The sequence below is a fragment of the Rhamphochromis longiceps genome, linkage group LG12 (assembly GCF_057381845.1).
Source record: "Rhamphochromis longiceps isolate RC_006_pf linkage group LG12, R_longiceps_female_GT1.1, whole genome shotgun sequence".
Taxonomy (NCBI): domain Eukaryota; kingdom Metazoa; phylum Chordata; class Actinopteri; order Cichliformes; family Cichlidae; genus Rhamphochromis; species Rhamphochromis longiceps.
The window spans coordinates 14,873,125-14,899,882 of NC_140568.1; the positions used below are offsets into that span (position 1 = coordinate 14,873,125).

General features: G+C 40.2%; 1 protein-coding gene across 1 annotated transcript in view; it reads right to left on the reverse strand.

The window, feature by feature from the left end:
* LOC146657071 (lysyl oxidase homolog 2B-like) overlaps positions 1–26,758 on the reverse strand; it is a 49,229-nt gene that overhangs the window by 11,372 nt on the left and 11,099 nt on the right. The window contains exons 4-8 of the mRNA XM_085424885.1: positions 15,837–16,048; positions 11,546–11,762; positions 6,635–6,818; positions 2,059–2,210; positions 1,343–1,510 (exon numbers count right to left, since the gene is read on the reverse strand). Coding sequence (XP_085281011.1) covers positions 1,343–1,510; positions 2,059–2,210; positions 6,635–6,818; positions 11,546–11,762; positions 15,837–16,048 — 933 coding nt within the window. The remainder of the gene's footprint in view (positions 1–1,342; positions 1,511–2,058; positions 2,211–6,634; positions 6,819–11,545; positions 11,763–15,836; positions 16,049–26,758) is intronic.

The following is a 26,758-nucleotide window of genomic DNA, read 5'->3' on the forward strand; positions in this document are numbered from 1 at the left end:
GCCTGGTTCTGCTGGAGGTTTCTTCCTGTTAAAAGCGAGTTTTTCCTTCCCACTGTCGCCAAAGTGCTTGCTCATAGGGGGTCATATGATTGTTGGGTTTTTCTCTGTATGTATTATTGTACGATCTACTGTAGAATATAAAGCGCCTTGAGGTGACTGCTGTTGTGATTTGGCACTATATAAATAAAATTGAATTGAACTGTGAATGTACAAAACAATGAACCTACAGTCTCTTTAATATTATATATGTAGATGAAATGTAATTACTACATGACTAAAAAGTCTCAGGAATTTATGTCACATAACCCTAACAGCTGAGTTTCCAGACTCGACAGCTAATTCTGATCATAATATACACCAAACAAAGTTCACTGACAGCCAACTGATGCAAACAGTGATTTAACAACTGACAGTTCCTTTTCTGTACTGGACCTTTCAGTCCATACAAAATAAAAGCAGAATTTTTAGTTTTTCTGCGCTGTTGGATTGTGGAAGCCCAAACACTCATGATTTGGCTGTAGGTATTCTAGTTCTCTCTGCTGTCTAGAGAGCAAACTTCTTAAAAAAAAAAAAAAAAAAAAAAGGAAAAAGAAAGACTCCTAAAACAAGTGGAAAGTTTCTTCTTTGTGTCATAGTACATTTTGTATCCCATTTTCCACTGGCAGCACAAGCTATTTGCTGGAAGCTGCTTTCAGTGCTCTGTCGATACATTATTGCTGAGTTAGCTTTGTTCCTTGGATGTGGGTATATATATACACTTTATTTCACAGGCCCTATACATACAGCAATTTCTTATCATTTACTCAAAAGAAAGTAAAACACATCTGTGAATTTATTGGTGGTGTTAATTAACAGAAATGCAGAGACTATGTTAAATTTGTACCAGCCTGATTTATGCTATCCAATTAACTACTAGAATAACCAAGAGGCTTTGAGTTGCTGCACAGCAGGTCAACTGAACATGTTTAAAAAAGGAAGAGTTCTAAAGAGAATAACAGTGGACTTTCAATAATGAATTACAAATGCAGCACCTATTCATGACTTTAAATGAAGCAGCACTTTCAAAGAAATCATCCACTTTGAGGAAATCAGCCCAACAAACTAAACTCACATAGCTTTGTCTCTTTTAACTAGCTTTTTGTGGAAAATGTCTATTGGGTCATTTTCTATAAACTATAAGCTAAAGATGAAGAGTCCACGGAGATCTGTGGAGAGGTTGTGCTCAGATTCGTACAGTCTGGCTATAAGAACACAAAATTTGTTGGTTTACATTTTAGACATCTAAAGATTTTCACACACCCAGGCAAACTGATTCCCACCCCCTGGCTGCTGTGACTCATACCTGGAAAGCATTGCTGGCAAAGCCCAGACCCAGCTGTCTACAGACAACCATGGCTTCCATGGTTCTCCAGCCCTCGCTGCACACCGTCCCCCACACCAGAGAGCCATTTCTCTCCACCAGCACCTCCACACGGCCTTCATACGGGTTACGACCTCCACTCAGACGCAGCTGTGGGTGTGGAAAAAAACAACACAGGACTGTTGATGATCATCAGTGCTCTTGGAAGGGACACATTTACAGTGCTTGTTGCCATTAAATGCAAAATGAATACAGATTTAATCAAGATTTCACTGGTACACCTCTACTGCACCATGTACACTTCATACATACTTTTGTATGTAGTAATGTTCCTCTCAGAGGTCTAAGTCATGACTTAACCTGGGTTCACTCCTATTCATCCTGTAAACACTTTCTGGCTGAATTTGAGGCAATTTCTGTACAATGAGATTAATCAGCTCTGCGTTGTATCAGGTAAACATCTACGTACTTTCAGAAATGACGTTTTCATATTGTAAAAATTGCAGTGTGTCAAGCATTGCATTGCAACACATGTTAGCACAAACTAAAGAACACTTAAAGTATTCATGTTATTATGTTATACAGTAGAAGGAACTCCAGTTCTAGTCTACTGGACGAACTGCTGAGTTGCACTGTGAACTCATTTCCTAGAGCAGCTGTGTTAACCAGTATTTGGCTATAGTGAAATGGAAACCAACCCTTTCCTGGAAGCCCATTTTTGGGACATTACATCTGACGGCTGCATCCTCCTCATGGCTACAACCCAGAGCCTCCTTATTGAACGAACACTCAGTTATGGACTTCTCAAATCCTGAACACTCCACCTCATTCATATGCACTGGGCCCATACCTGAAAAATGCACACAAAGAAGCAGATTCAGTTTGAATTCCACTGAAGGTGACTGAGGGAACACAAATCTGTATGTTGGGTCTTGTTACATATCATTAAAAAACACAATTCTGGTGTAATAAAAAAAAATCTAAAATTCAAAGCTTCAAAGAAAAACATGTTTTCTTTCCTAGAGTGAGGCACCTACATGCTAAATATGAGGTCAGAGTCAAAAGTTAATTAGTTTAGCATTATGGCAAGAAACTAGGAGAAAACAGGAAAAACAGGAAGTAGGAATTAGCATCTATCAGGAAGCTGGTGCAGAAGGTTTTCAGTCTATTGCAATTTATAGTGTAATAAATTGCATTTTAAAATATAAGCTTAGTAACCCATCATGTTTCCTGTTTGCTTTTTACAGTCTTCTAGGTGTGTCCTGAACTTTATGTCCACCTGTTGTAAACTGAATGAATTAAACATTTTTAATTGTTGTTTAGTTTAATTATTGTCCATTGTTCTCCAATGGAACAATTGGCCATGGAAAGATAGGGTCGGGGTTCAGAGCTCAGCAAGGTTAAATATCTGAGGATCTTGTTCTGTGTCCCAACCCTCATTATCTCTGGTTACAGGGGCACCTCTAGAATTATTTCGTAGAGGTGGCTATATGGGGGTTACTGAAAATATTGTGGTGGCACACTAAAACCAGAATTTCCAGTTTTATTATGCTGTCGTCAAATATAGGTTAGTTGAAAATTATGGCAAAAAAAAGGGAAAGAAAAGAATGATATGCCGAGTTAATTTCCTGCTATTAATCACTGAAAATAGGTACATATGAAAAACAAATACGATTTTGAAATCCATAATGATCAGTTTTGATTGATTGGATCGTATAAGAGTTTGAACTGTTGCCTGTCTATGTTGGCTCTGAGATGCACCAGTGATCTCTCCATGGATTGGCACCAGTTTTTCTGCAAACTTATTACATTGTTACACACATAGGTGGCAGGGCTCGGCCTTACGTATGTGTAAGAGCTTAGACATCTTGAGGAGAGCTGCTGCTCCTTGCTGTAGAAAGGAGAAAGCTGAAGCATTGCAGTAGGAGACCCAGAGTATGCCCAAAACTCGTTGGGGTGATTATAGATCAAATTTAACGTGGTAGCACATCACGATCCAAGAAGAGGAATAAAAAAAAAACAACAAAAAAAAAAAACACTGGACCTCTCTGTGACCCTGCTGTTACTGTGACATAACACAATAAAATGAAGAAAATGGATGGATGGACATAATCATGTTCTACCAAACAGTGATATTGTAACACTGTGAGGTCTAATGCTTCATCGGTGAAGACAACAACCCTACAGCTTCCACAACATGCTGTGTTGGTCAAACCCTTAACCCGTGTTTTGAAGAAAAGCAAAAAAGGCTTTTTGTAAAAAACAGTCAGTTAATAGCATCTGTTAGAATATCTCCTGATAGGCAAGACGTGGAAGAACAACGTTTTAAAGAAACAAAAAAATAGATATTCACTGATGATGACTTAAACCACTGAGGGTTAGAGAGTTTCTGTTTGTCCTCTTTCTTCCATGAAGTATGGAAGAAGTTTTAGAACCACTAAAACCCATCAGGAGCAGCAGCAGTCCATCTAAAAGTGTCAGAAGTCCTTTAAAAGAATTTGCAGAGCAAAGAATTTGCTGCTTTTAGCAGCTCAGACTGGACAGAACTAAGGAAAGCATGAATTTAAATATACAGAGATTCTTGTCAAGACCTGGTCTAATGGTCCAAAACCAAAATAAATCTGCAAATCTTTTTGTTTTAATTCTATTTCAGTCACTTTTGTTTAGAGAGTGTAGTCTAATAGTAAGTTAAAAAAAGCAAAAACCCCACATATGCCCAGGGTTCCTTTACAAACTAATCATACAAAGAAGCAGACCACGGAGCTAAATAGGAAAGACTAAGTCAGCTAAGCATGGAAACAGAAGGTCATACATACAAGAGGATCAATAAATCAAACAACTCAACAACTAGAACAGTTCCACAACAGCAACTACACATCACATTGCCTGATGATTTCTGAGGCCCTGTAAGCACAAATGTAAAGCCACTTAACCTGCAGATCAGCTCAGTCTGCTCCACAGACACAAAGTATTAATTGTTCAAGTCTGACTTGTATGTTATGTCTTTATAACTATAACATATTTATTTCCAATTTTCCCTTTGTCTTATGGTGTAGAATTACTATCTGGGCTGACTTCTATTTTCCATGAAACATTAAAGGCAGTGATGAGAAACCCTGATGGAAAAAGCTACTTTCTCTTCGTTTCAAATTTTTCCACGTCTAACGTGACTGGAATGTGCAGCAGTGTACAGCATGTCCCTGCCTTTTCTGAAGAAATGTTCTTCTTGTTGCTAGAGAAAATGTGATTTTTCCACCTTATATGCTGAAAAACAAGTAAGCTGTGCGTTTAATACACTTGAACATTGGTGAGATATCTGCTGCGTGTTTAAGTTAGAAGTGTGTTTGTGCCACATTTTTGTTAGGTGTGTGCTGCTGACTTCCAAACCTGCCAGTGGCATAACGCAGCTCGTGCAGGTTATGAAAACCTTAAAGTGAAGCTGCTCACAATAAAAGCCTCCACTGAAAATGAGCAGTCAGTGGAAAAAAAACCCAAACAAAACAAAAGACAAGAATCACAAACTTTGCTGTGTACATTTCAATATATTTGCCCACTCCAAGAAGTACGACATGAAAAAAATCATTATTTCACCATTTTTAAACAGGATAAGAAAAGTAAAGTGTACATCAACAATTAACATAGTGCACTCATATTAATCTAATATCTGTATGAAGGGTTTCTGCCACAAAAATGTTTAACCTCTTGGCTACCAAAGAAAGTGGAGCTCAATGTTGCACCGTACAGTAGCGCGATCAATCTGGTTCAAGTAAACTGTATCAATACTTAGGCAGTAAAGATCTGATTGAACTTACTCTTTAAAAGCTCATATTATGCAATAGCTGCAATACTATTTTAAAATGTTACGCACTTCTAATCAATATTTTTTGTCAAAGATTGATTAAATGTACTGGTAACACTTAATATAATATGACATAATATGGCCTGCAACTAAGGGTGTCATTCCACTGTAAATAAATGTCATTTCTATGCATTTTAGTTAAAACACTTTTAATCTGTTTATTTATTTTGATTGAAATTACAATGTGCTATAATTATATTTACCTACCAATACTTAAAAGGTAGGGACACTAGAATAAGGGGGTAACAAGTCTGATTTTTACCGGAAACAAAGAAATAATTTTGCTGTAGCTAAATTTAAGCATTCTGTAAATAATTTTAAGAAGCGAATCAGTAATTTTAGGTCGTGCATAAGCAATTTCAAGTATTGCTTAAATTCATGGATTTTACAGGAAAAGAGACAAATTATATTTTAGGTAATTCTATGTACTCATAAGTAATTTTAAGTACAGCCTAATGTCTTGGTAATTTACTGGAAAAATAATATTTCCTCATCTTACAAGCACTCTGTACTTTTTGGGGTGTGGGGCGTAGTATAGAGTGGCTTAACCTTTCAGGTATCTTCTGTAAACATTTCAAAGTTATGTTTGAACAGTATGTTTGAGCAGCTATGGCTGCATCATTATCATGTCACACAGGTCTTTAAATTGTGATGGTATTCTTTTCATATTCAAACCTTCTACCCAGCAAAGATCGTGACTATCCAGTGGCCAATTTAACAGCTAAAACAGCAGAACTGTTGTTTTAGCTGTGCTAGTGAAGTGTTGGTGAAGCAGATAAATGGAGCTACAATGAGCAATGGGCCAACATTTAGTGGGCCTGTTTAAGAGATGAATCCCCAACATAAACATGTACAGTTGTAATTGCACTACATTTTTCAGTGTTGTGGTTAGTTTCTTGCATTACCACTAAACAGCTGACAAAATGCCACTGTGACATGAAAACATGCAAACATGCAAACTAAGGGCAGATTTTATAACCTTGTCTATGAGTTCATGTTCCTCTGGCTGCAAAAGGGTGATATAAGCAGAAAAGTTTAAAGGCTAGAATTACTTCTCTGAAATGTTTGGGATATGTGGTTTTGCTCCACAGTCAAGCCCTTCCATTCTGTGCCATGTAGGAAATATACACAGACATTTGTTCCAGGAGTAAAGTCGTTTGGAGCTCGGTGTCATGGGTTATTTTCAGGTCTACTTTGTAATCAGCCCATCGTTTTTTGTTTTTTTTCCTTGGTTCGTGCAGCTCACATTTCATGTCCTTCTGCTTCCCTCATTGGTTGCATTACTGGTATAATTTTATGCATTTGTTTCCTTTTCTCAGACCTTTCACTACTGTGAAGTCCCAATCAATGAGCAGGCATGAAAACAATCTGTCAGTATTTTTTTAATAAAAATAAATGATATAAAACCAGTATACCTTGTCCAAGGCGACCTCCAGACAGAGCCTCCTTTGCTGTACCAAAGCCCAGCTCTCGACACACCACTGTGGCAGACAGCAGGCTCCACTTGTCATCACATATGGTGCCCCACTCTCCATTTTTCAACACCTCCACTCGCCCGTCGCCTACGATGGCCCCACCACGGAGACGAACCAATGGTTGCTGAAGACGACAAACACAAACACCGCAAAAAGAGGTCACCGTAAAAACTGAACTATCCAAAAAACAAAAATCACATATTTGAGTTATTCTAGTACTTTCAAAACCCTAAAAGCTGAACTTTTCCTTCTCTGTGATGAGAGAGCAGAGGCAGCAGACTGGGTGGTTTTATGTTTATAGAACAAGCTATTAATGTGATTCTCCCATTAACTGTTTGCATAAACTGAAAGTGTTTAATTTTACAAGTAAAGCACGGTTTGGAAATCTGGTTTACTGAGCTTTGTATTCACAAGGAGAAAACCCAGACATCTTTATGTGTGGGCTCTGGAATAAGTTTTCACTCAGATTTCCTCAGCACTATTAACATTAACATTAGAACCATAAAACAATCATTAGTCTAAAAATGTGACACATAGATAAATGTCAGGATCAGGGTAAGTGAGGCACCGGTTTACTCTAACCCTCATGGCGTATGTGAATGTAGGACACGGGCAGGTATAAAACCTTAGAGACACTCCTGACCAGCAAGTATCAGCAGTGGTACAAGGACACACAAACTGTGACCATGATGGTGGCAGGCTGTTGGACACCACATCGTCAAAACCGACAGAAGGGCTTCAGTGGCTTAGGACAGTAAATTTTAATGAGTGTCACAATGCAGGAAGTCACACTCTTTTATGTATGTTGTTACATAGCAGCCATCTTGTCAAAATAACACTAACACCAGCCCAACTTCTAATGCTTGGGGTAAAAAAAAGAAAGTCGTCCAATTTGTTCAATATCATTTACACCATTAAAGCAGACAGGTATGTTACAGATATTTTTGGAAGGAGACAAGCTGCTTGGGTAAATATGAGTTTTCTAGACACAGGCCTTCATGTGTATGTTTGACTCAAAACAACTTCCAACATATTGGTAATGAAGAGATATTCCCCTTCATGCCAGCGATGTTCACCCAATGAAAGTGACTTCCTTTTCATTGGCAACATTGCCACTGTGCATAAAGCCATTGGTAAGGATTGAACGACCATGCCAAATACTTCAAAATGCTGTCCCCATCCTCTAGGGCAGGGGTGTCAAACTCAAATACACAGTGGGCCAAAATTCAAAACTGGAACATTTATTAATATTTATTGAAAAAAAAAAAAATCTTCCTCCAGATATAAGAATGAATCTTTTCTTATGGACTCAAACAAGTTTTGCTGAAAAACTGAATATGGAACAAGCAAAGCTTAATAATAAACAATATATATATATTAGTTGTATAATACCAGTAGGCCAGCTCTAATAGTAATTTGGTATGGCTTTGCGGGCCAAATGTAATTAGGCTGCGGGCCAAATTTGGCCCGCGGGCCAGAGTTTGACACCTATGCTCTAGGGTCACGAACTCTCAACCTGCAGTGAGAATGTTTAGAATGTGTTGGAGTTCCAAGATGAGACCGAGACCCTGATGTCATCCCTGTGGTGGCACAATGCAAAAAAACTAATCATAGCCAGAGGAATGTGGATATTGGGGGTGGCTGTAGCTCAGGTGGCAGAGCAGGTCAGCCACTAATCAGAAGGTCGGTGGTTCGATCCCAGGCTGCCTCCTGGCTGCCAAATATCCTTGGGCAAGATACTAACCCCATGTTTGCCCACTGGTGGTGGTCAGAGGGCCCGGTGGCGCCAGTGTCCGGCAGCCTCGCCTCTGTCAGTGCGCCCCAGGGCAGCTGTGGCTACAATGTAGCTTGCCATCGCCTGTGTCTGAATGACTGAATGTAGTGTGAAGTGCTTTGGGGTCCTTAGGGACTAGAAAAGCGCTATACAAAGTTTGGTTTATTTTGTTTTTATTTTTTCAAATTGGTAAGTAGACAGTAGAATACAATAACATAACAAAAACTTTCTCTTACCAGAAAGTCTAACATGCTGGCAGCGATAGATCTCTAAGTACATAACAATTTCAATGTAATTTGTGATTGATTGCATCTTTTATATTACTAAGCATGTAAATTAATGTAAGATTTTTATATTTCATAGCCACATAAATGAATAATAATAATAAAAGGATTACCTTCAAAAGTAAGACAGTTATATTAAAATGGGTTTCCTGCACTAAAAACTTAAAAGAGGTTTTGAAAGAACAAAGAAAACCAAATAAATATACAGAAAATACAAAACTATTCTCTTAAAAGTAAATAGTACATAGAAAATGAGCTGCCTTGGTGGAAGTTTGCGCTTGTGGAGTGCTTTTGTTTATTTTTGTTTTGTTTTTCAAATTTTTAAACTTGGGTTTAAGGATATAATTCTTTTGAGTCAGATCTGCAGAGTGTGTTGGACCATTTGGATCATGATGTCAGGGACACCACTCCCATCCATCCACCATCTGTGGAACGTGACAGGATGCCTGCAAGCTCCGACCTCACATTAGACCATGAATGAAGCCACGCAGAGATAAATTCTTCTTGGCTTACTGTCAAACTAAGCTAAGAAGAATTCATGACCCCTGACATCTTAAGAGGGTGCGAGTGAGAAAATGGGCTTCTTTACCTACTGTTGAGGTCAGATGTCAGAGTGAGGACAAGAACGACCTCTGCAGAGCTGGCAGGGATTCAAGTGTTCAAAATGAAAAGCTACTGTGGAGGATGAACAAACTGAAAGCCACGTGGTCGAAACAGTCTTGCTGTGGATTATTTTCTAATTTAAATGCATTGATTTTCTACACATGGTCGAAAGTGTAAATGCCCAAGTTTACACCCTGACCTAACTGAATATTTAAAGCAGCCTCCGCTGCCACAAAGATGTCGGATGGTTGGATCATCAGAGGACCACAAACCTAACCCTAGCCCTAATTCTGTCTAGGCAATCAGAATATCAAATTTGTGTTTTAATTAAATTGTTCTCCCGAGGCTTGGCAATCAGGGAACACACTCATTTTAACTCAACACACATCAAAAACCATTTACATTTTTCCCCAAAAACTCATATTTGCCTTTCCCATGGGGTAGAATTAGTATTCTCAGCCCTAAACTCTAACACTGAGTCCATACTCTCAGAATATGTTTTTGGCTCATGTGCCCCTAACAGAGTTGTTACTGGGGGTACTTATAACCCCAAACGATAAATCTTTCACTATAACGTTAGCTAAAAAACCACTGCAAGTTTAGTATTTTTTTTATATGTCACTTTTATATGTCACTTTTATATGTCACTTCAAATGTGGAAGAATCATATAGCCACATAGAAGGGCTTTCCTGCACTTTCCTGTGTGTGTATGAATCACTAGTACTGAGGACACAGCTGAAAAACTCATACACTGACCCGAAACACCAACAACTGTAAAATGATGGTTTGAATGCAGGAGTAACTGTTTTAGTAAGCGATGATGGCACAACAACCAAAACTATTCTGCAAGTCAAGAACCAGCAATGGCAGAGGCCTTTCTACCCCACAGTAGAGCAGGGCGACATGACCAAAAATATTTATCACGATATACATTTGAAAATTTGTGATAACGATATATATTATTTTTAAGAAAGTGCCCTATGTCTTCATCATAAAAATGGGATGTGTCGGTGATTTCCCATGATACACCTATTCACTAACTTAGTTGAAATTCGACTTTCCTTAATCTTGCTGACAGAGACAAAAAGAAAAGAACAGCAAACGGCTATAGTGAACATCAAAATTAACACTGTCGTGAGGCCATGAAGTTAAAGTCAGCAGTATTATGTCTAAAACGTAAGGTGTGAGGTGAAATCCTCTCTAACAACAGCTCGTAGCTGAAATGTTGTGGCCGAAATCTCCAACTGTGGCAGATTTGAGATATTTTCAAATATAATCTTATCTGCAAGCAGAGGAGTTTGGAGCTTCAACAGACTTGTACTACAGATGGCAGTGATGGAGTAGGAATGAACATTAAGGTTTAAAAAAATCATTTATGAGGATGGAAACACATTTTGACTTTATCTGCTTGCTTTCTATGAATGTTGTCAAATAGCAGTAAATATAAATCTAATTTTTGCGTGTTTTCGAGAGAACTCCACAGGGCAGCTCTAACCCTGCGAGTAAAGAGTGCATCTGCTCAGCTGTCCCTGCTGCAAGACAAAAGATTTGTAGCCAAAGCATCAGAAAGAAAAAGATTACATTTTCCATTTTAGATTCTTACATCTGAGCAGAGAATGAATCACGCCTTCAGGAAACAGTGATTAGCCTTTGTGAATTACATTTAGAATTCATGAAGTCAGCCTGAGCACTCACTTATGCTACTACACAGTGCTTTTGGGGAGGGCTTGTTTGAGTCATATCCTTATCGTCCTGAATTTCTTAGAGAATAAAATTTAAATAAAGTATGAAAACTACCCCAAAGATACAGCCTTACTAATTCTGGGTCTTATACTTAAAGAAAGAATAATAGTTGACACTGGTGCTGCTGTTCTTTCCCTGCCCTGAGAGTTTTACAAGACTGGGCCATTTTTTAAACTCTGAGATGACAGTAACTAATTTTGACAAAGGCATTTCCAAAGCAGCTCCAGCTGCAGTTCACCAAGCGACATGGAGCCATCCTTGCTTAACATCGAACCAAAACATTTCATGCATTCACCCTCTATATCAGAGCCAGTGAACCGAGCTGAACTCAAGCAGCTATTTCCTATGTCAGCTTTGTTTACCATTTCAGTTTGTTCACACCATTCATGCAGCACCCACTTATCGTTACATCGCTTGTTGTACTGACACAATGTGGGGTTTTTTACCTCTTGTCGGAAGGCCTTCCTAAATCCCGTCATGAGTGTTGGGGCAAAGTCTTTACCAGGCACGCAGCTCACCACCACAGGCAATCCTCTAGGGCAGGTCCCATTGGACTTCTCCAGTACAGCCTGGCCCAGTTTACAGCTGGACAAGTGTGCTTCATTGCCAGTGCAGTTGACAGAGTAGTCCCAGTATGTGGGCTTTCTCCTGCGAGCAAACATCCTGCACAGATAAAGGAGATGAGAAGAATTTTCAACTAGGTATAACACAATGTTACTACTTCTGTCTTATTTGAGAGCATTGAGCTGCACTACTCAAGATTTTTATATAAACAACAGGTGCAATAACAATCTGTGATAAGGGAGGTGTTACAGTCACAAAGAATTAACAGCCATCTCCACAGTTCACTGAAGTTCCACTGTACATGTTCGTGTCACTATCTGCTTATTAAAACATGACATATCTACATACTACTGCCAGGTGCAAGGCCATGACTGCCCACCGTATACATCCAACCACTGAAGAATCGTCAAGACAGTTTCTGTAGGTGGTATGACCTGAAGTTGTAAAGTTGAAAGTCTGAGGTGTACAAAGCAAACAGGAATGGAGACAGCACAGTTTGCTACTGTAGCTAGTCACTAATCTGAGATGGTTGAGGTGTTTACTGACATTTCTTGTAGCTTCTCTCAGCAGCAGCAGCGGCAACTGAATCAGGTTAAATACAGTCTATGCAGCCTATGTGAAAGACCAGATTACAACAGGACAGACAGCGTTTAGTTTTCATTTGCTGCTGGCGAGAAGGAAAGTCCAAAGGAGCAGCCCAAAGATGAGCTTTGCCTCTAAAGCAATTTGAACACATATGCGATGAATATCAGTGCTGCCTTAAAGGACTAACGATTTAATAAAGTAGTTGTCCTAAAGCTGTGAAAGTTTACTTTCATAAAATCTCATTAAAAAGGGTCATTGTCAAGTTACGATTTTCAAGACTTAATTAACGTTAAGGTTAATGTCATCCTTCACTACAACTTTTCAACCCCAAATTAATTATTATGTTTGCAGTGAATAAACAAATGGGTTTTTTATGTCTCGTGATTTAATTACAATGATTAATAACTCAGCTTGTGCAAATAGCAGACTTCTGTGTTGTAAAACAGTTTTATAAAGTCACTATCTATATACAAAGTGGACACTGAACATGAACCAAACTAGGAGTAAAGTCAGACTATTGATTCATTTCATCCTGTTCTCGCTCTTAAGATTAGGATAAATGTTTAAAATGTTGCATGTTCTTATCTCCTGCCCTAATATTAACCATGGGAGACCTAAGTTGTCATTGGTGACAACCCCGAAGACTAAACAATCTTCCTTAGTGTCATCTTTAGACATACTAAACGCAAGAGAAAAGTTTCTAGACATTAGTTCTTACAATGTCTTGATGAATCATCCAGGTAAGTACGTCGCAGAAAGTTGATTATTTTCATCATTTATTAATTCATTTATTCACTCTATGAAGAAGTCAACAGGATGAGTGACTAAACAGTTCTACCACTGAAAACGCACCATCAAGAATCAACTTTCTGGAATTTACTTACTTGGATGATTGAACATGCATCAAGACATTGTAAGATCTAATGTCTAAGAACTTTTCAAGAGATTAAGCATGCAGCCCTTTGTTCTTTCAATTTCCATGTTCATTGTCAAATAATTTAGAATATAAGTTAACTTACAGATCTAGCAGTTACTCAATCATTTTTGTGTGCAACAACGTTATAGCCTCAAGTCAGTTTTAACTGCTGTCTCAAGTCCCTAGTGGGGGTACTCCCCTTATAGCTTTTTAATAAGGTGTGCATTTTATAATCTTTTGATCTATAATACTAATGCCAAGCTGTTCTGCTAAGTCACAATAACCAGAAACCAAAAGACAAATTCAGGATTATGAAACTGTCACATTTATTTTATAATGTCAGCCTGTGAAAGTACACTGTGGCCAAAGCAGGCTGACACGTAGATGGAAAGTTAGGAAGCTGCTGCACTCTGCTTTGGTTACCTAAAGCAGAGGGGAGACTTCCAACTCAGCCAGACAGTAAATTTAAGGTTAACTTGAGTGCCTGAAGTTTTGTGGTACACCATGATTAACTTGTGGCCATTTGGCCTAATGTCAGCAAGATTTAGATTTCTCAGCAGTTCCTCGCACACTGCAAAACTTTTTTACTGAAAATACAGGAGTCAGGCACGAATTTTGCTGTAAAAGGCCTGTAATGTCAGGAATGTAATGGGACACACATTAGAGGATTAAAGATTATTCCATTGTTTACAATGCTTGGTCCTGGCACATTGCAATACAATGCCTAAACTGCAATACTGAACATTAAGCTTTGATATATCTATTATAGGTGTGAAAACAGAATATTTAACAGGGACATGTCGTGCTTTTCTGAATTTCATTTACTATATACAGTTTTTAAGGAAGGTGTTATGGAGAGATTTCACAAGATCTCAGCCTGTTCTGAACTCATTAACAATGCTGCAGTTCACATTTGTGAATTTTAACATTGCTAATGAGTTCGGAGCAGAGCAGAGAGTTCCCAGAAGCAGCTGTCCACATTTTAGCCTTTGCTGTTAAGGATGGGTTAGGGTTGTTTAGTGGGTTGTTGGACTGACCATTGGTATAGTTTGGATGATGGAAGTGCACAAGCAGTTGACATCCAGCCTCTGTTTGTGTTTGTAGCCTTTCAAGGTTTCCAAAAGCCAGCCAGTCACATAGTAGTATAGGCTGATTACTACATAGGCTGACTGTAGGGGGTGGTGTGTGGATTGAGGAAGGTTAGAGAGAGGAGAGCAGATATATATAATCTGAACAGCCAGATAACTGGCAAGTTTTCTTTATCTCTATTTCATGCAAATGAGAACCCAGGAAAATAATATATATGATTTTCTTTATTATCATATATATTATTAGTTTTAATCAAAATTACTAAAAAGTATGGGCCAGATTATTTGTATGTGCCATGGCTGATAATAAACCAGCTGACTCAATTGTTGCATCTGTACTTTTTGCATTTGGAGTATATGTGGTTGAAACACAACGCTGAATGAACTGCAAATCATTTCCTGGGTTTGGCTTTGGGCGTTTTGCTTTCTTTCTTGATAATTACTGGAAAATTTTAGGTGTTGTGATAGAGATGCACAATAAAGCTGCAAGGAGCAGAGGTAGTGATGGTAGATGAGTTAAAATACCTGGGGTCAACCATCCAAAGCAACCAGCAGAGTACAAGAGAGGTGAGGAAGACATTGCAGGTAGGGTGGAGTGGATGGAGATGGGTGTCAGGGTTGATTTGTGACAGAAGGACAGCAGTAAGACAGGAGTTCGAGCTGGAGATGTCAAAGGTGAAGATGCTAAGATTTTCTTTGAGAGCACCAGGACCACCAGAGGGATAGCTCAGGTCAAAAAGTTTGGAGACAAAGTTAAAGAGAAAAGGCTGAGATGATACATTGGCAGAGGAGGTATATTTAATGTATTGGACCAAGGATGTTGAATATGGAGATGTCAGGCAGGAGAAAAAAGGGAGTGAACACAAAAAATCCATGAATGTAGTGAGGGACGATATACAGAGGATGGTGTGACAGAGCAGGATGCTAAGGATAGAGTGACATGAAGGCAGATGATCTGTTGTGTTGACCCGTAAGGGGAGCAGCAGAAAGAAGAAGATAAAGATACACAATCCACAAAGATTTCAGTAAGAACCTGAAATTTATCAAGCCTCCGCAGAAGTCTAACCCAGTCGGTGTACTGAGCTGCCAGAGTAATGAAGTGATTGAGGTTAGTCACTCATGTTGGATTTGGTCAAACACTGTAATGATGATGTATTCATTTGAATTTTTTCAGCCCCCCTTCCACGTTGCTGTACTCTACAGTTTGAGACTTAGATGAATTTCGCAGCAGTGATCTGCACGTGCTGGTTGAGAAATCTACCAAATCTATATATATGTAATTATATATATTTTTCATCCATGTGAGGCACCGAGGGGAGTTTGCTAAAGATGTAATTACCAATTTGTGGCACAGAAAAAAAGAGGGAAAAAAAATTAGGATTTGCCATCTGTCATCCAGTCTCCTGCAGATGCATTTTTTTTCTGTACCCAACAAAACACCCACTGAGTCACAGCATTGAAACAGTAGCCACATTATTCTGACATACCTTTTAATATCCTGAATTTCTATATAAGTGCCCTTTAGTCATTTAAAGTTTAAACTCTGCTCTGCTCTTTGAACCACCCAGGACCACACATACTCACTTGTAGACTCTGGGATTGTACTTCCTCTCCCCGGGGAAGCCAAACATGCCACAGATCACTCTGCTGTTAAACTGGGTCCAGTCTTTGTTACAGATCTGCTTCCATTTGCCACCATCTTTGACCTCCACGTAGCCTTCCATCACAGGGATCCGCTTACGGTAGGATGACAGAATGGCTCGAATCTGCACATCCTCTACATGAATGTCAAGATTCTGTAGACAATATATTGAAACAACATTTAAAAAGCAAACAAACAAAAAATAAATAAATAAATAAAAGCACAAAAAAAGCAAAAACAATCTTTCTTTTTAAACAGCAACTTGCACTTTTCTTTATGCTAAAGTTTGGGCCTTGTGGGCATGTAACATATGTTGTTGATTTTTGAAGTGGAAAGATGCAACAGCCACAGTAAACACACATTCGAAAGCTTTTTCCCAAATGTATTGTAACTTTTCTTTCATGGAATTATCAGCACTCCCAGCAAAAGCTTACATTATTGACTAAACCACCATGCATAGACCCACAGAGACACATCTCTGCCCAAAAACTAACTTCCAGATCTCAGCAATATATAATGATAGCCTATACACTGTAAGCTAATTCGTTAATTTAGCTTCCTGTTAGTAGGGGGGTTTGCAACCAAATAGAATTTGCTATGTAATCAAATCACATGGTAACGATTTTCCATGAGAGTGCAGTCTCTATTTCAGAATGAAAATGAAGATGGTGCAGTGAGCATACAGCTTGCTGAATACAAATAAAGTTAGCCACAGGTTAGCTAAAGCTCACTGCTAACTGACGATCTGTTTGCCTGTCTTTACATAGCTCAGTTAAGCGCCAGCAATGTAAAGCTGGGTCTTTATTTTGCCATCAAAGTCATAATGTTATACATTCGCAATGAATATTCAGAATACTGGAAGCAGACCTTTTCAATATATCAGCCACCAGAATGAGATATGCAACACATTCAATTCAATTTATTTAAAAAGCACCAAATCACCACAACATTTGCCTCAAGTTTCATTTTGTCGTAAGTTAAAGACCCTTACAATAATAGAAAGAAAACCCCAATAATCAAACAACCATCTGTGGGAAGGAAAAACGTCTTTTTAACAGGAAGAAGCAGAAGTCTAGCAAAACCAGGCCCAAGAAGAGGCAGCCATCTGCCGTGACCAGTTGGGGATACTTCAAACACTAGATCATAAACAATACTTGTGAACGATAACACTTATTTGCAGATTACAGTATCACAGGCAACTGAGGAACTGAGATACCAAACAGATTTCAGATGCTAACTTCTGCTCTTATTTTTCACAGTTCCTTAAATGTTGGTTCTTAATAATTTTGGTCAATGGAAATTACCCTGTTTAGTGGACACCAAGGTTTGAGACTGGAAAGTGACACAAACACAGCCTATGGGTTCACAAGCTAGTTTACTCCTAGTACTGGTCCCAAGCCCCCAAAAATGGAAAGCCTTTATCACAAAGGGCTTCCATTGTAAAATCTTTGCCAAATACGCTTCATCCATGCACCACATGATCCATCTGCTGTGGCAACTTGACAGGAAATGAGAGAGAAGCCAGATGTATCATATAGAGGACCACAAGGTTGGTGAGTGTTACTACAAGGTTAGAATAGTCAGAAAAATGTCATTGCACAGAAAAAAACCCAACTTTTTTTTTTTTTGCCAAAAAAGACTTCAATAGTGTAACCCAAGCTATATACCACATCTGTCTTGAAATAGCTATTCCTGTGTTACATTATGCATAATCAAAGACTCTTACCCCCTGTACAGCTGCTCAGCAGTGCTCTGTCTGCACTGGTTATAAATCTTCCCCAAACTGCACAAACATTTTTACAGTGAATTATCTTATTAAGCCTAATCACCGTGGCCGACTGCCTTCTTACAGGTTTTTCTGGCTTTAGAAGCCAAAGGCATCAAAGGGTTTCTATGGCAAAATGTGCAACATGTTTTAGCCTGTCCCAGTTAAATCCACAAACACCATACTGTACACATGCAGGAGGAAGCAATTAACAAACTGCTACTTCTTTCCAGATGCCTCATGTCTACATGATCATCAGCCACAGGCCCTAGCAGTTTAGTTCAAGACTCGGGCAGTACCACACTAGCTTAGACAAAACATCATGTCATTTAATGTTGGTTTCCTTAAGTATTTTATTTAAGGAGGCTTTTTCTGTCATGCATAAATAGAGAGCAGCATAGTCATGCACATGTAACTGTTGATATGAGATCGTTTTAAAGGCTATGACCCAGTCCAAAAGCAGTGCTGCTTTAGAGGAGCATAGTTTCTTTTTTTTTTCTTTTTTTTTTTTTCTTTCCAGTTCATTTTTATTGCATTATCAAAGCCAAGTATGAAACAGTATGAAAGCAAAGTACGCTGCGTAAGACATCATGTACAAAGCTGGACTATTCATCATGCACCTAATAAATACCAGAATTTGATGCTCATAGCTGGAATTATGTTTGTTTTATGCACACAGTGCCAGTGAACAATACAGTTAAGAGGTTTTTTTTTTTTTTTTTTTTTTTAAATGACATCAGAAACAGCAGTATGCGACATTACGTGATGGCAGAGCTTCAGTTCATCCTTTGTCTTTTTTTTTTTTTTTTTTTTTTTTTTTAATAAATAGGACAGGGGGAATGAATGAGAGAAAGAGGGGGAGAGAAAGAAAGAAAACCAAAGGGGAGAAGAGACGGTGAGAAGGGGGGGGAAGAGAGAGAAAAAAAAAAAAAAAAGAACTCCTGGGTCACCTGTATGGAGAAAAAAAAAAAACAAACAAAAAAAACAAACAGAGGAGACAGCAAACAACAAAGAGCAACATAATAATAGAGAAAACAAAGCACCATCACAATAAACTAGCTAGCCATAGATATCAATATTTACTAAATAATAAACGATATTGTGCAGCACGCAAGATAGACAGCGCACAGTGTGCTTTGAGGTAGCAGCCAAGAAAGCTTTAGTCCGCGTCTGTGAATACCCATGTGTGCATACCTGTGTGGATCAGCATGCTTGCATTCCAAAGGTTTCTCCATGTAATGATCTGCTAGGGAGTGTGGGGGGGCCACAGCCCCGTCCTCCAGGGTGTGAAGCGGGTATGGAGGAGATCAAAACTCCAGATATCCAGAGGCCCCCAGAACACAAGAGACCATGGAAGACCAACAGAGGGGCAGCCGCGCCACTATTCCAGTAAGAGCTGAGGAGAGTCCCAGATGAGGGCTCGCCCAGCAGCCGCGGAGCAGAAGTCAGGGGGAGTTGCAGTGACGCGCCCGTGAGCTCCGCCGGCCCCCAGCTGCGCCTGAGTGACCGAGCCCCAGGCCGAGAGGCCGGGGGCACCCCACCTCCAAAGGGGGCCCGAGCGAGCCCCAGGCCCCGACAAGCGGCCGCCAAGGAGTGAGCCGGTGTGTACCCGGACGCCCACCCCCAGACACAAAGAACCACCAACACACCGACACCTGAGGGAGTCCGCCACCGGCAGGGGAAGTGGTGGTGGGTGGAGATAGGCCTCCAAACCTTGGAGGGCCTGAGGTGTCCCCAGAGAGGTGGCGTCTGATACCCAACCTGACATATAGACACAGACATACAGGCACACACAGACACAAACATCCATTCCCACCCTCATGCTCTCATATGCACTCACTCCACACTCAACCAACGTGGAGACAGACATAAAGAGACGCTGTACACACAATCACACTCCCCAAGCGTACTCTACAAACCGGGTCTAGGTACCCTTGCCCCTGGAGGGGGGAATTGCACCCAGACCCAGGTGGTGTTACCCTTTTCCCTGCGGTGGGGAGAGGCAGACCACCCCGACTCCGCAGCAGCAGGGAGGCCCCACACCCCAGACCGCAGTCGGACGGCCAACTCCTCCTACTAGCCCTCCCGCTCCAGCAGGCCGCAGAGAATGGGGGTGGGAGAAGACTCCAAACCTCCCTCCACCCGCTCATTGTAGTGTTGATGCATATGTGTTCTAAGGTGCAATTAAAACCCAGGAGGGCATGGAGCTACCTGCCATGGAGCAGCAGGTAAGCGCATAGTCCCTCCTGCTAGCCCTCAATGACTAAGTGTATTTAAAATTGAGAGGTGGGCAACGACGTCAGGGGTGAGGTATACACCCTGATGGTAAATTGGACTCCGTGATTGTGCCCACCCCCAAGATCCTATATGTATGTGTAATGAGAGTGTGAATAATGTGAATGTCTAAGTTGTGGGATAAAATTGAGGCAGAGGCAGCCAGAAGGGGACGGGGGGGGTAGCCTCCTCTGCACCCTGGTGACATACCCCCACTCCAAGGCCCTGCATGTGTGGGTGGTTGTGGAGGAGCGGGAAGAGGGAGGCAGCTGGAGATGGGGAGGGAAGGAAGGGAGGGGCAGGTAACCCCTCCCTGGGGCCAGCTCCCCCGCTGACCCCAGTAGGCACTCCCACCCTCCGCGACCCGCCAGGGAAGGGGGGCCCAGGCCCATCAGACCGGGGCCCAGTGCAGTAGCGCCCTCCGGCTCCACAGAGCCCTGGACAGTCCACCCAACCCCACCACAGAGAAAACTGCACCCACCCCACCATCCACACATCTTCCAGACTACATAAGACGGTAAACGCCCAGGCTGAGATCTTCCTCCACCTCTCCTGTATCTCCCCCTCCCGCAGAGAGTTCCTGAAGAGAAGAAAGCTCCTGCAAGATGTGACCATCCCCCCCACCAGATGAAGAGCCCCCCAGGCGGCTCGACGCACCGGCGGCACCCTGCTCCAGGGCCGGGCCCCCATGCACCCACCCGCCCACAACCCCGGCAACACACCAACCAGGACCCAAGCCCCCGAGGCCCGGCCCGGGCCCCAGCCCAGAGACGGAGCGCCCCCAGAACCTCACGCCCATCCCGGACCCACCCAGGGGCAGCCAGGTTGCCAGGTCAGTAACCCACGTCCGTCAGCACAGACCCTCCCCTAGCCCCGCTGCACGCAGCCGCGAGGAAACAGTCACCTGAGAGCCAACAGAGCCCCCAACCGGACGTGACCGCTACCCCGGGTTGAGGAGCATAGTTTCTGAGACTAAAGAAGGCCAGTCTTGTCAGGTGCATGAGAAAAAGCAAGCTTCTTGTTTTCATTTGGTGAAAAGTACTTGAATTGCAGAGTAATGTCAATTGGAAATTAAATGTGTGCTTTAACTTTGGGTTTGGATCGTGCCATGCTTGGATCGCGTGCACAAATGTATCAATGACCATAGGAAAGAATGTATGCTTGAATGTGTGTACGTATGTTGGGGGATATGTACGTATCTTTAACATTTGGAAATATGATTGTTATCCAAAATTGTGAATCTTTTTTTTTTTTTGACTGTATGTTTTAAAAAGTAGCTCCATCTCTGCAGCTACTGGGCTTTTTAGAAGCTTTCAGTTTTCATTTTACAGCCTACTTTTACCTTCACTGTCATTATTTCTGCTCCCTACAGGGAAAGGCTGCTGTTTCCATCTGTTTCCAAAAGCTCTTATTACTATACTCTACTTGCTTTTCACCAAATGGCCAACAGGCAGAGTTAGCAATTAGCTGGCAAACATAGTGTTTCTAGTTGCTAAGGAGATTTTTTTTTTTTTATCAGGAAAATAGAGTGAATATTGGTCCCTCAAACTACCAAATCAGAGGTGTATACACTCTGACTATACTCTGGTACACAACTAGGTTGTGTCTTGGGAGATGGTTGAAAAATCTCACATAGAATAAGGATGTAGTCAGGATGTAGGATAAAGTAACAAACCTCTCATAGATTTGTGGCACTAAATCTGTGAGCTAATGTTAACGTTCCCAAACATAGCTTTGCACACACAGATCTTTATTTCATTTTTTAATTATACTTCAAATATTCCACACTATAGCTTTTGTTTATGTGACAGGAACCCTTCCTTATATCTTATCTCAACAGTGCATTGTTCTACATTTGCCTTTATTCTCCTGACTATAACAAAAAGTTCTATCATGGAAATAAATAAGTTGTTCATTTTAGATGAGGATTTCAATTTATTACCTTAGGGATGACCATATAAAATTATAATCTTCACTATTCTATTTCAGCAGGAAAATATGTATGTCTGATACCTTTTTCCTATTCCACATCTCCACCAATGGCCAAAATTGAAGTAGATTTATCTGCCATGTCAAAGTCATTCAACATTGAAATAAATAAATGTGGGGAACTAATGTTTCTAAGGCAGAACTTCCTCCCAGGCAACAGCTGTGCCTTGATAAAACAGTGCCAAGGCTAGAGAGGTGACTTAAGGATAAACAGGGACTGAATGAGTACAGCCTGCATTTTTTTGCTTTGTAAAACAGAAAACAAACCATTCTGCACAGTAAAGATTTCACTGAAATCTGCAAAAGTGAATGCTGCATCATGAAAATGAAAATCAAAACAAATACAAAACAAATGGACCTTGTGATTTGGTACTATAAAATGAATCTGAAATAAATTATATTAGGTTAATACATTTATTTTACTAGAGACTGAAGCTAAAAGCATGAAAGAGAAAGTCAAATGTCATGATACACATTATTTCCGATCGGGATAATACAAAGAGAGCCCGGCTATGCTGAACTTGTTTCACCGTATGCCCTTATGGACGGTTGTGCTGACAGAGACAAGCAACATTCATAGAAGGTGAAGATGTGGAAATTATTTTGGTTCAAATGGAACTCCATACTGTTTACATTTGCGACTGCACCTGAAGAAACGTCCAAAGTTTCCATGACCAATTTAATTGCTTTCCACCATCGTTTGTAACTTCAACAGATCTGTGACGAATGATTGATTTGTATGCATTCAAGGATCCCCTGAACGTCTAAGCAGAATACACAGTGCCCTGAAACCCTGCAGGCAGTGAAAGACTGTCAAAAATCATCTCTTCTTTTTTCTTTAGAGATTAAATAAACATCTTACTATCCCATAAACCAAACCAACATTCTTGTGCTACGTGACAGTTCGAGCTAAGGGGAGGGAGTTCAGTCTGGCTGGAAGGAGAGCATGTTGCTTAACTCAACAGACTGCTCTTATACACGGCCAAGAATAACCTAGACATCAAATAATGATAAAGGACGGTTTCCTCAATTAGTACTTGCCTCCAAGGAAGGGCAGATGCCGCCAGAGTGAAAGCTACAAATCACTGTTCTGCCTATACTCCATTTACTCCTAAAGATAACCACATTAATCACTCTGCTCCGAGGCACTGATGTCTCAGCTTCAGAGGACATAAAACTGCATAAAGCCTGAAATCATGAAACAAGATAATGACTGGAAATGTGGCGATGGTGACCTTGTCTGGGTGTAGTGGATACACAGTACATGACTGGTTTGTGGTTATGCAAAAAAACTAATTGGGATTCATATGAGCGAGTAAATAGAGGCTAAACTAAACTTTTAGACAAGACACGGAGGCACTGAGAAAGATCACTATGAACACAAGAGGAGATTTTTAACATGTGTGTCTTGTGTTGTTCCTCTCAGGGGAAAAAGACCTTTCATGACGTTTTGCTTGTGCAAGAGAAAAAGCACACAGATGGAACTGTCATTAGTTGGATAAGCTGTACAGGAAACATGATTCACAGAGGCTACTTTGAGGTTTTCCACTGCATTTTTTTGTATTTATTACTATAACATTTCTTGACTAAAAATGCTAATAACATTGCTATTCTCTGGGCTTGTAATCTTAAGAAGGAAGTCATTTTTCTTACCATTTGCTATTCCCTTAGCAGCTTTCATGTGACATAGCAAAGGAATGATACAGGCAACAAGGGTTTGGTGGAGTCTTATAATAAAGCACTGGCATCACATTAAAGCGATTCTGTCAAAAACTAAAACGATGAAATTTTACATTTTGAATCAGTTGAGTTGGTGAATGCAAATTTATTCTTACAATTACCCCTCACATTCAACTCTGTAAAATACATTGCCTAATGCCTAATATTACGCTAGCGCAGGGGTCAGCAACTTAGAAATTTATCCTCAGCAGCAGAGGTGACTCTTGGTCTTCCTTTCCTGGGGCGGTCCTCATGTGAGCCAGTTTCGCCGTAGCACTTGATGGTTTTTGCGACTGCACTTGGGGACACAGCGACCTAGCTAGCTCCTAACTTCAAATTCCATGGAACCGCGTACGTTTCCATGGTTTCTGGATGCTACCACTGAATTTGACACCTGAGACAACAGCTTAACTGATCACTTTATTGGCATTTGAACAATCTGAATTGCTTTTAACTCTCAAGGACACCTTAGTGCATGTTTGTACTGGAGTATTTGCACCAGTAAATACGCAGATTTTCTGTTTTCCTTGGAAATATATGGTAGGTCACAGATCACAGTTAGGTCCTAAATAAAGTTACATCAATCTAATTCTCATTAGACTAATCTAAAAGCACAGCCAAGACTGGTAAGAGTATACACCAACATGTTTATGCCTCAGAAAATTATGGGAACCAGATGAAAATATTTTGCACTGATGAAATTGCACACGAGTCAGCTTTCAGACATAGACTAAAACAAGCTGCCATGAATTATGGGTACTGAAGTGGTTCATTGCCAGTCTGTCTAGGGATGACAGTTGGAGAGAAAGACATGAATCAAATCAGATGAGCCTCCACTACTCCCTGTTACAGGTTTAATTAAAACAAATTAACCAATTCAAGAAACACTGTCAACCTTTAATAATCCTCCAGGTCACCCGTGACCTGTTTAGGGATAGGGTTAGCTTTACTTCTACCCCTTCAAGTGGAATTTTCCCTCATTTGGCATCCCCAAATGGAGAACTGTAAGCCTAAATGTATTTGACACTATTGATTTAAAAGTTAAGCCTTCTATGTGTCTAACGACTAACCCTGACAACTCTAGATGGCTCACTGGCAACCACCTAGAGGATTGTCAGTGTTGTTTTTCTTTTAATATTACAAATGCTGTGTTTTGGATAAGTATTAGGCTATAATTCTCACATATGACATCTGAAAGGTAAGAGGGAGATGATCTATCAACTGTTAAAATAACAAATAGCCTATCAAACTGAATAAATTCTTTCCAATCTCCTTCCTCCCAGTAGCATAACATTTCAAAATTGAGAATTTGTGACATTGTTCCAGTTTTTTTGCAAACAGTTTCTGAAATGGAAACCTTGGAGTGCAGGCTCCATATAGTTACACTTTTTTGGTTTATTCTGTTAAAGGGAGGGCATTGTCAGACACCTCATCAGTTCCAACAAATCGACATCTGCTATACAGTCACTTCTTGTCTTTATTGTGAGGTATAAAGACTTGAGCCACTTTAACAAGGACAAAAATTGTACCGGCCAGATGACTGGACTGAAAGACATTCAAAAGGGTAAAATGGCTTTGTGAGATAGTTCTGGTAAGCAGTAGTGAGTACAGACGAGGTGAAAACTAGAAGAAGCGTGCTTGTGGATGTGCTGCCACATACCATACCTAACATGCTTGTGGTCTTTCAACCAACAGGGTTTAGTCGTGGTTTGGCTCATAAGAAATATAACCACCATTTATTTAGTTACATTATTTTATACAGAGTCATGTGTGAGTACAAAATACAACACAATTTTTGTTACTACATAGTTTCACTTCAGCCCAAAGTGAAGTACAGATTGTTTTTGAAAGGAACAATAAGGTGCATAGAGAGTAGAAACATATGGCTCCAATAAAGGCCTTTAGCAACTCTGCTCACAGAAATCACTTCACTTCCACCATGAAATACCGAGGCTCTGGGTTCATTGGCAGGGTAGGATTTAGTTGTAACGTCACTTTCTGAGAGTTGTAGAAAACAACCTTTAATTTTAGGCATTACTTTGTTTTCAGAATTATTTTTACAAGTCACTATCTGTGTGATGACATGGAAACATGTTTAATTGATAGCCAGCTTTTATTCAAAATCAGAATTCCACCAGCTGGAATGTTAATAGGAACATTAGAAGTTGGTGTTTTACAGAATCCAGAGAATGTTGCATTGCAGTCTGCAATTCCTCCATTAAAAGAGAACCTTTGTAACCAAACTGGAAACAGATGTTTCACAGTCATGACAACTGAGCTAGACTGGGGCGTAAATTACAAAGACAATGATTGAATGGAAATTAAGCCCTTTTATATAGCTCTAAAATGAAGTGACATTAAAATGTGGAAAATGAAGGCACGTTTGGGAATGATTGCTGGGTACAAGGAGTTGGCTCGGAGGAATCTATTGTCTCATCTTGTGTGAAAGTTCTCAGCACTGGTTTCTGTTTACAGGAAAGCAGATGGTAAAAAATATTTGAGTCTGACATTCCTAATGGAAACTGCCATTTAGACCAATTCGCCAACACCTCTTTGGTCTTGTATCAGTACTACCATTTTAAATTTGTGTTTTTTGATCATTTCCCTGTTGATGCAGGTGCAGCACATTAAATGAACCCAGCCTAAAAACAGCCATTTACACACACAGCTGCCACTGAAACAAACAAAGCACAACCTGCTAAAAATAGCCTAGCCACTGTGGAACTTCAAGAGCAAGCATATAGTCGGAGTTATCCATTTTAATGTAATTCCTGTCAAATAATAGCATATCTAAATAGTATTTTTAATTCTTTGGCTACTAGAGTTAGCCAAAAGACAGGCATTTAGCTAGAATAACCAGTTTGGGGGTTTTTTTGTTGTTGTTTTGTAGCTCAATTTTAAATTTCCTTTTCTTTCATAAATTTAAGATTATTTCTTGAACTTGCTCTCGCAGGTAGCCTTTTTACACCAGAACAATATTTACCAAAGCCTGTACAAAAAAAGCTACATGCTGACATGCGAATTATAGTTAGCATATGAAAGAAAGACAACCACAGCATCGGCCGCCAGTCTGTGGAAAAAGCTTCACTGTTGTTACCATCTACTTTTGTAACAGTC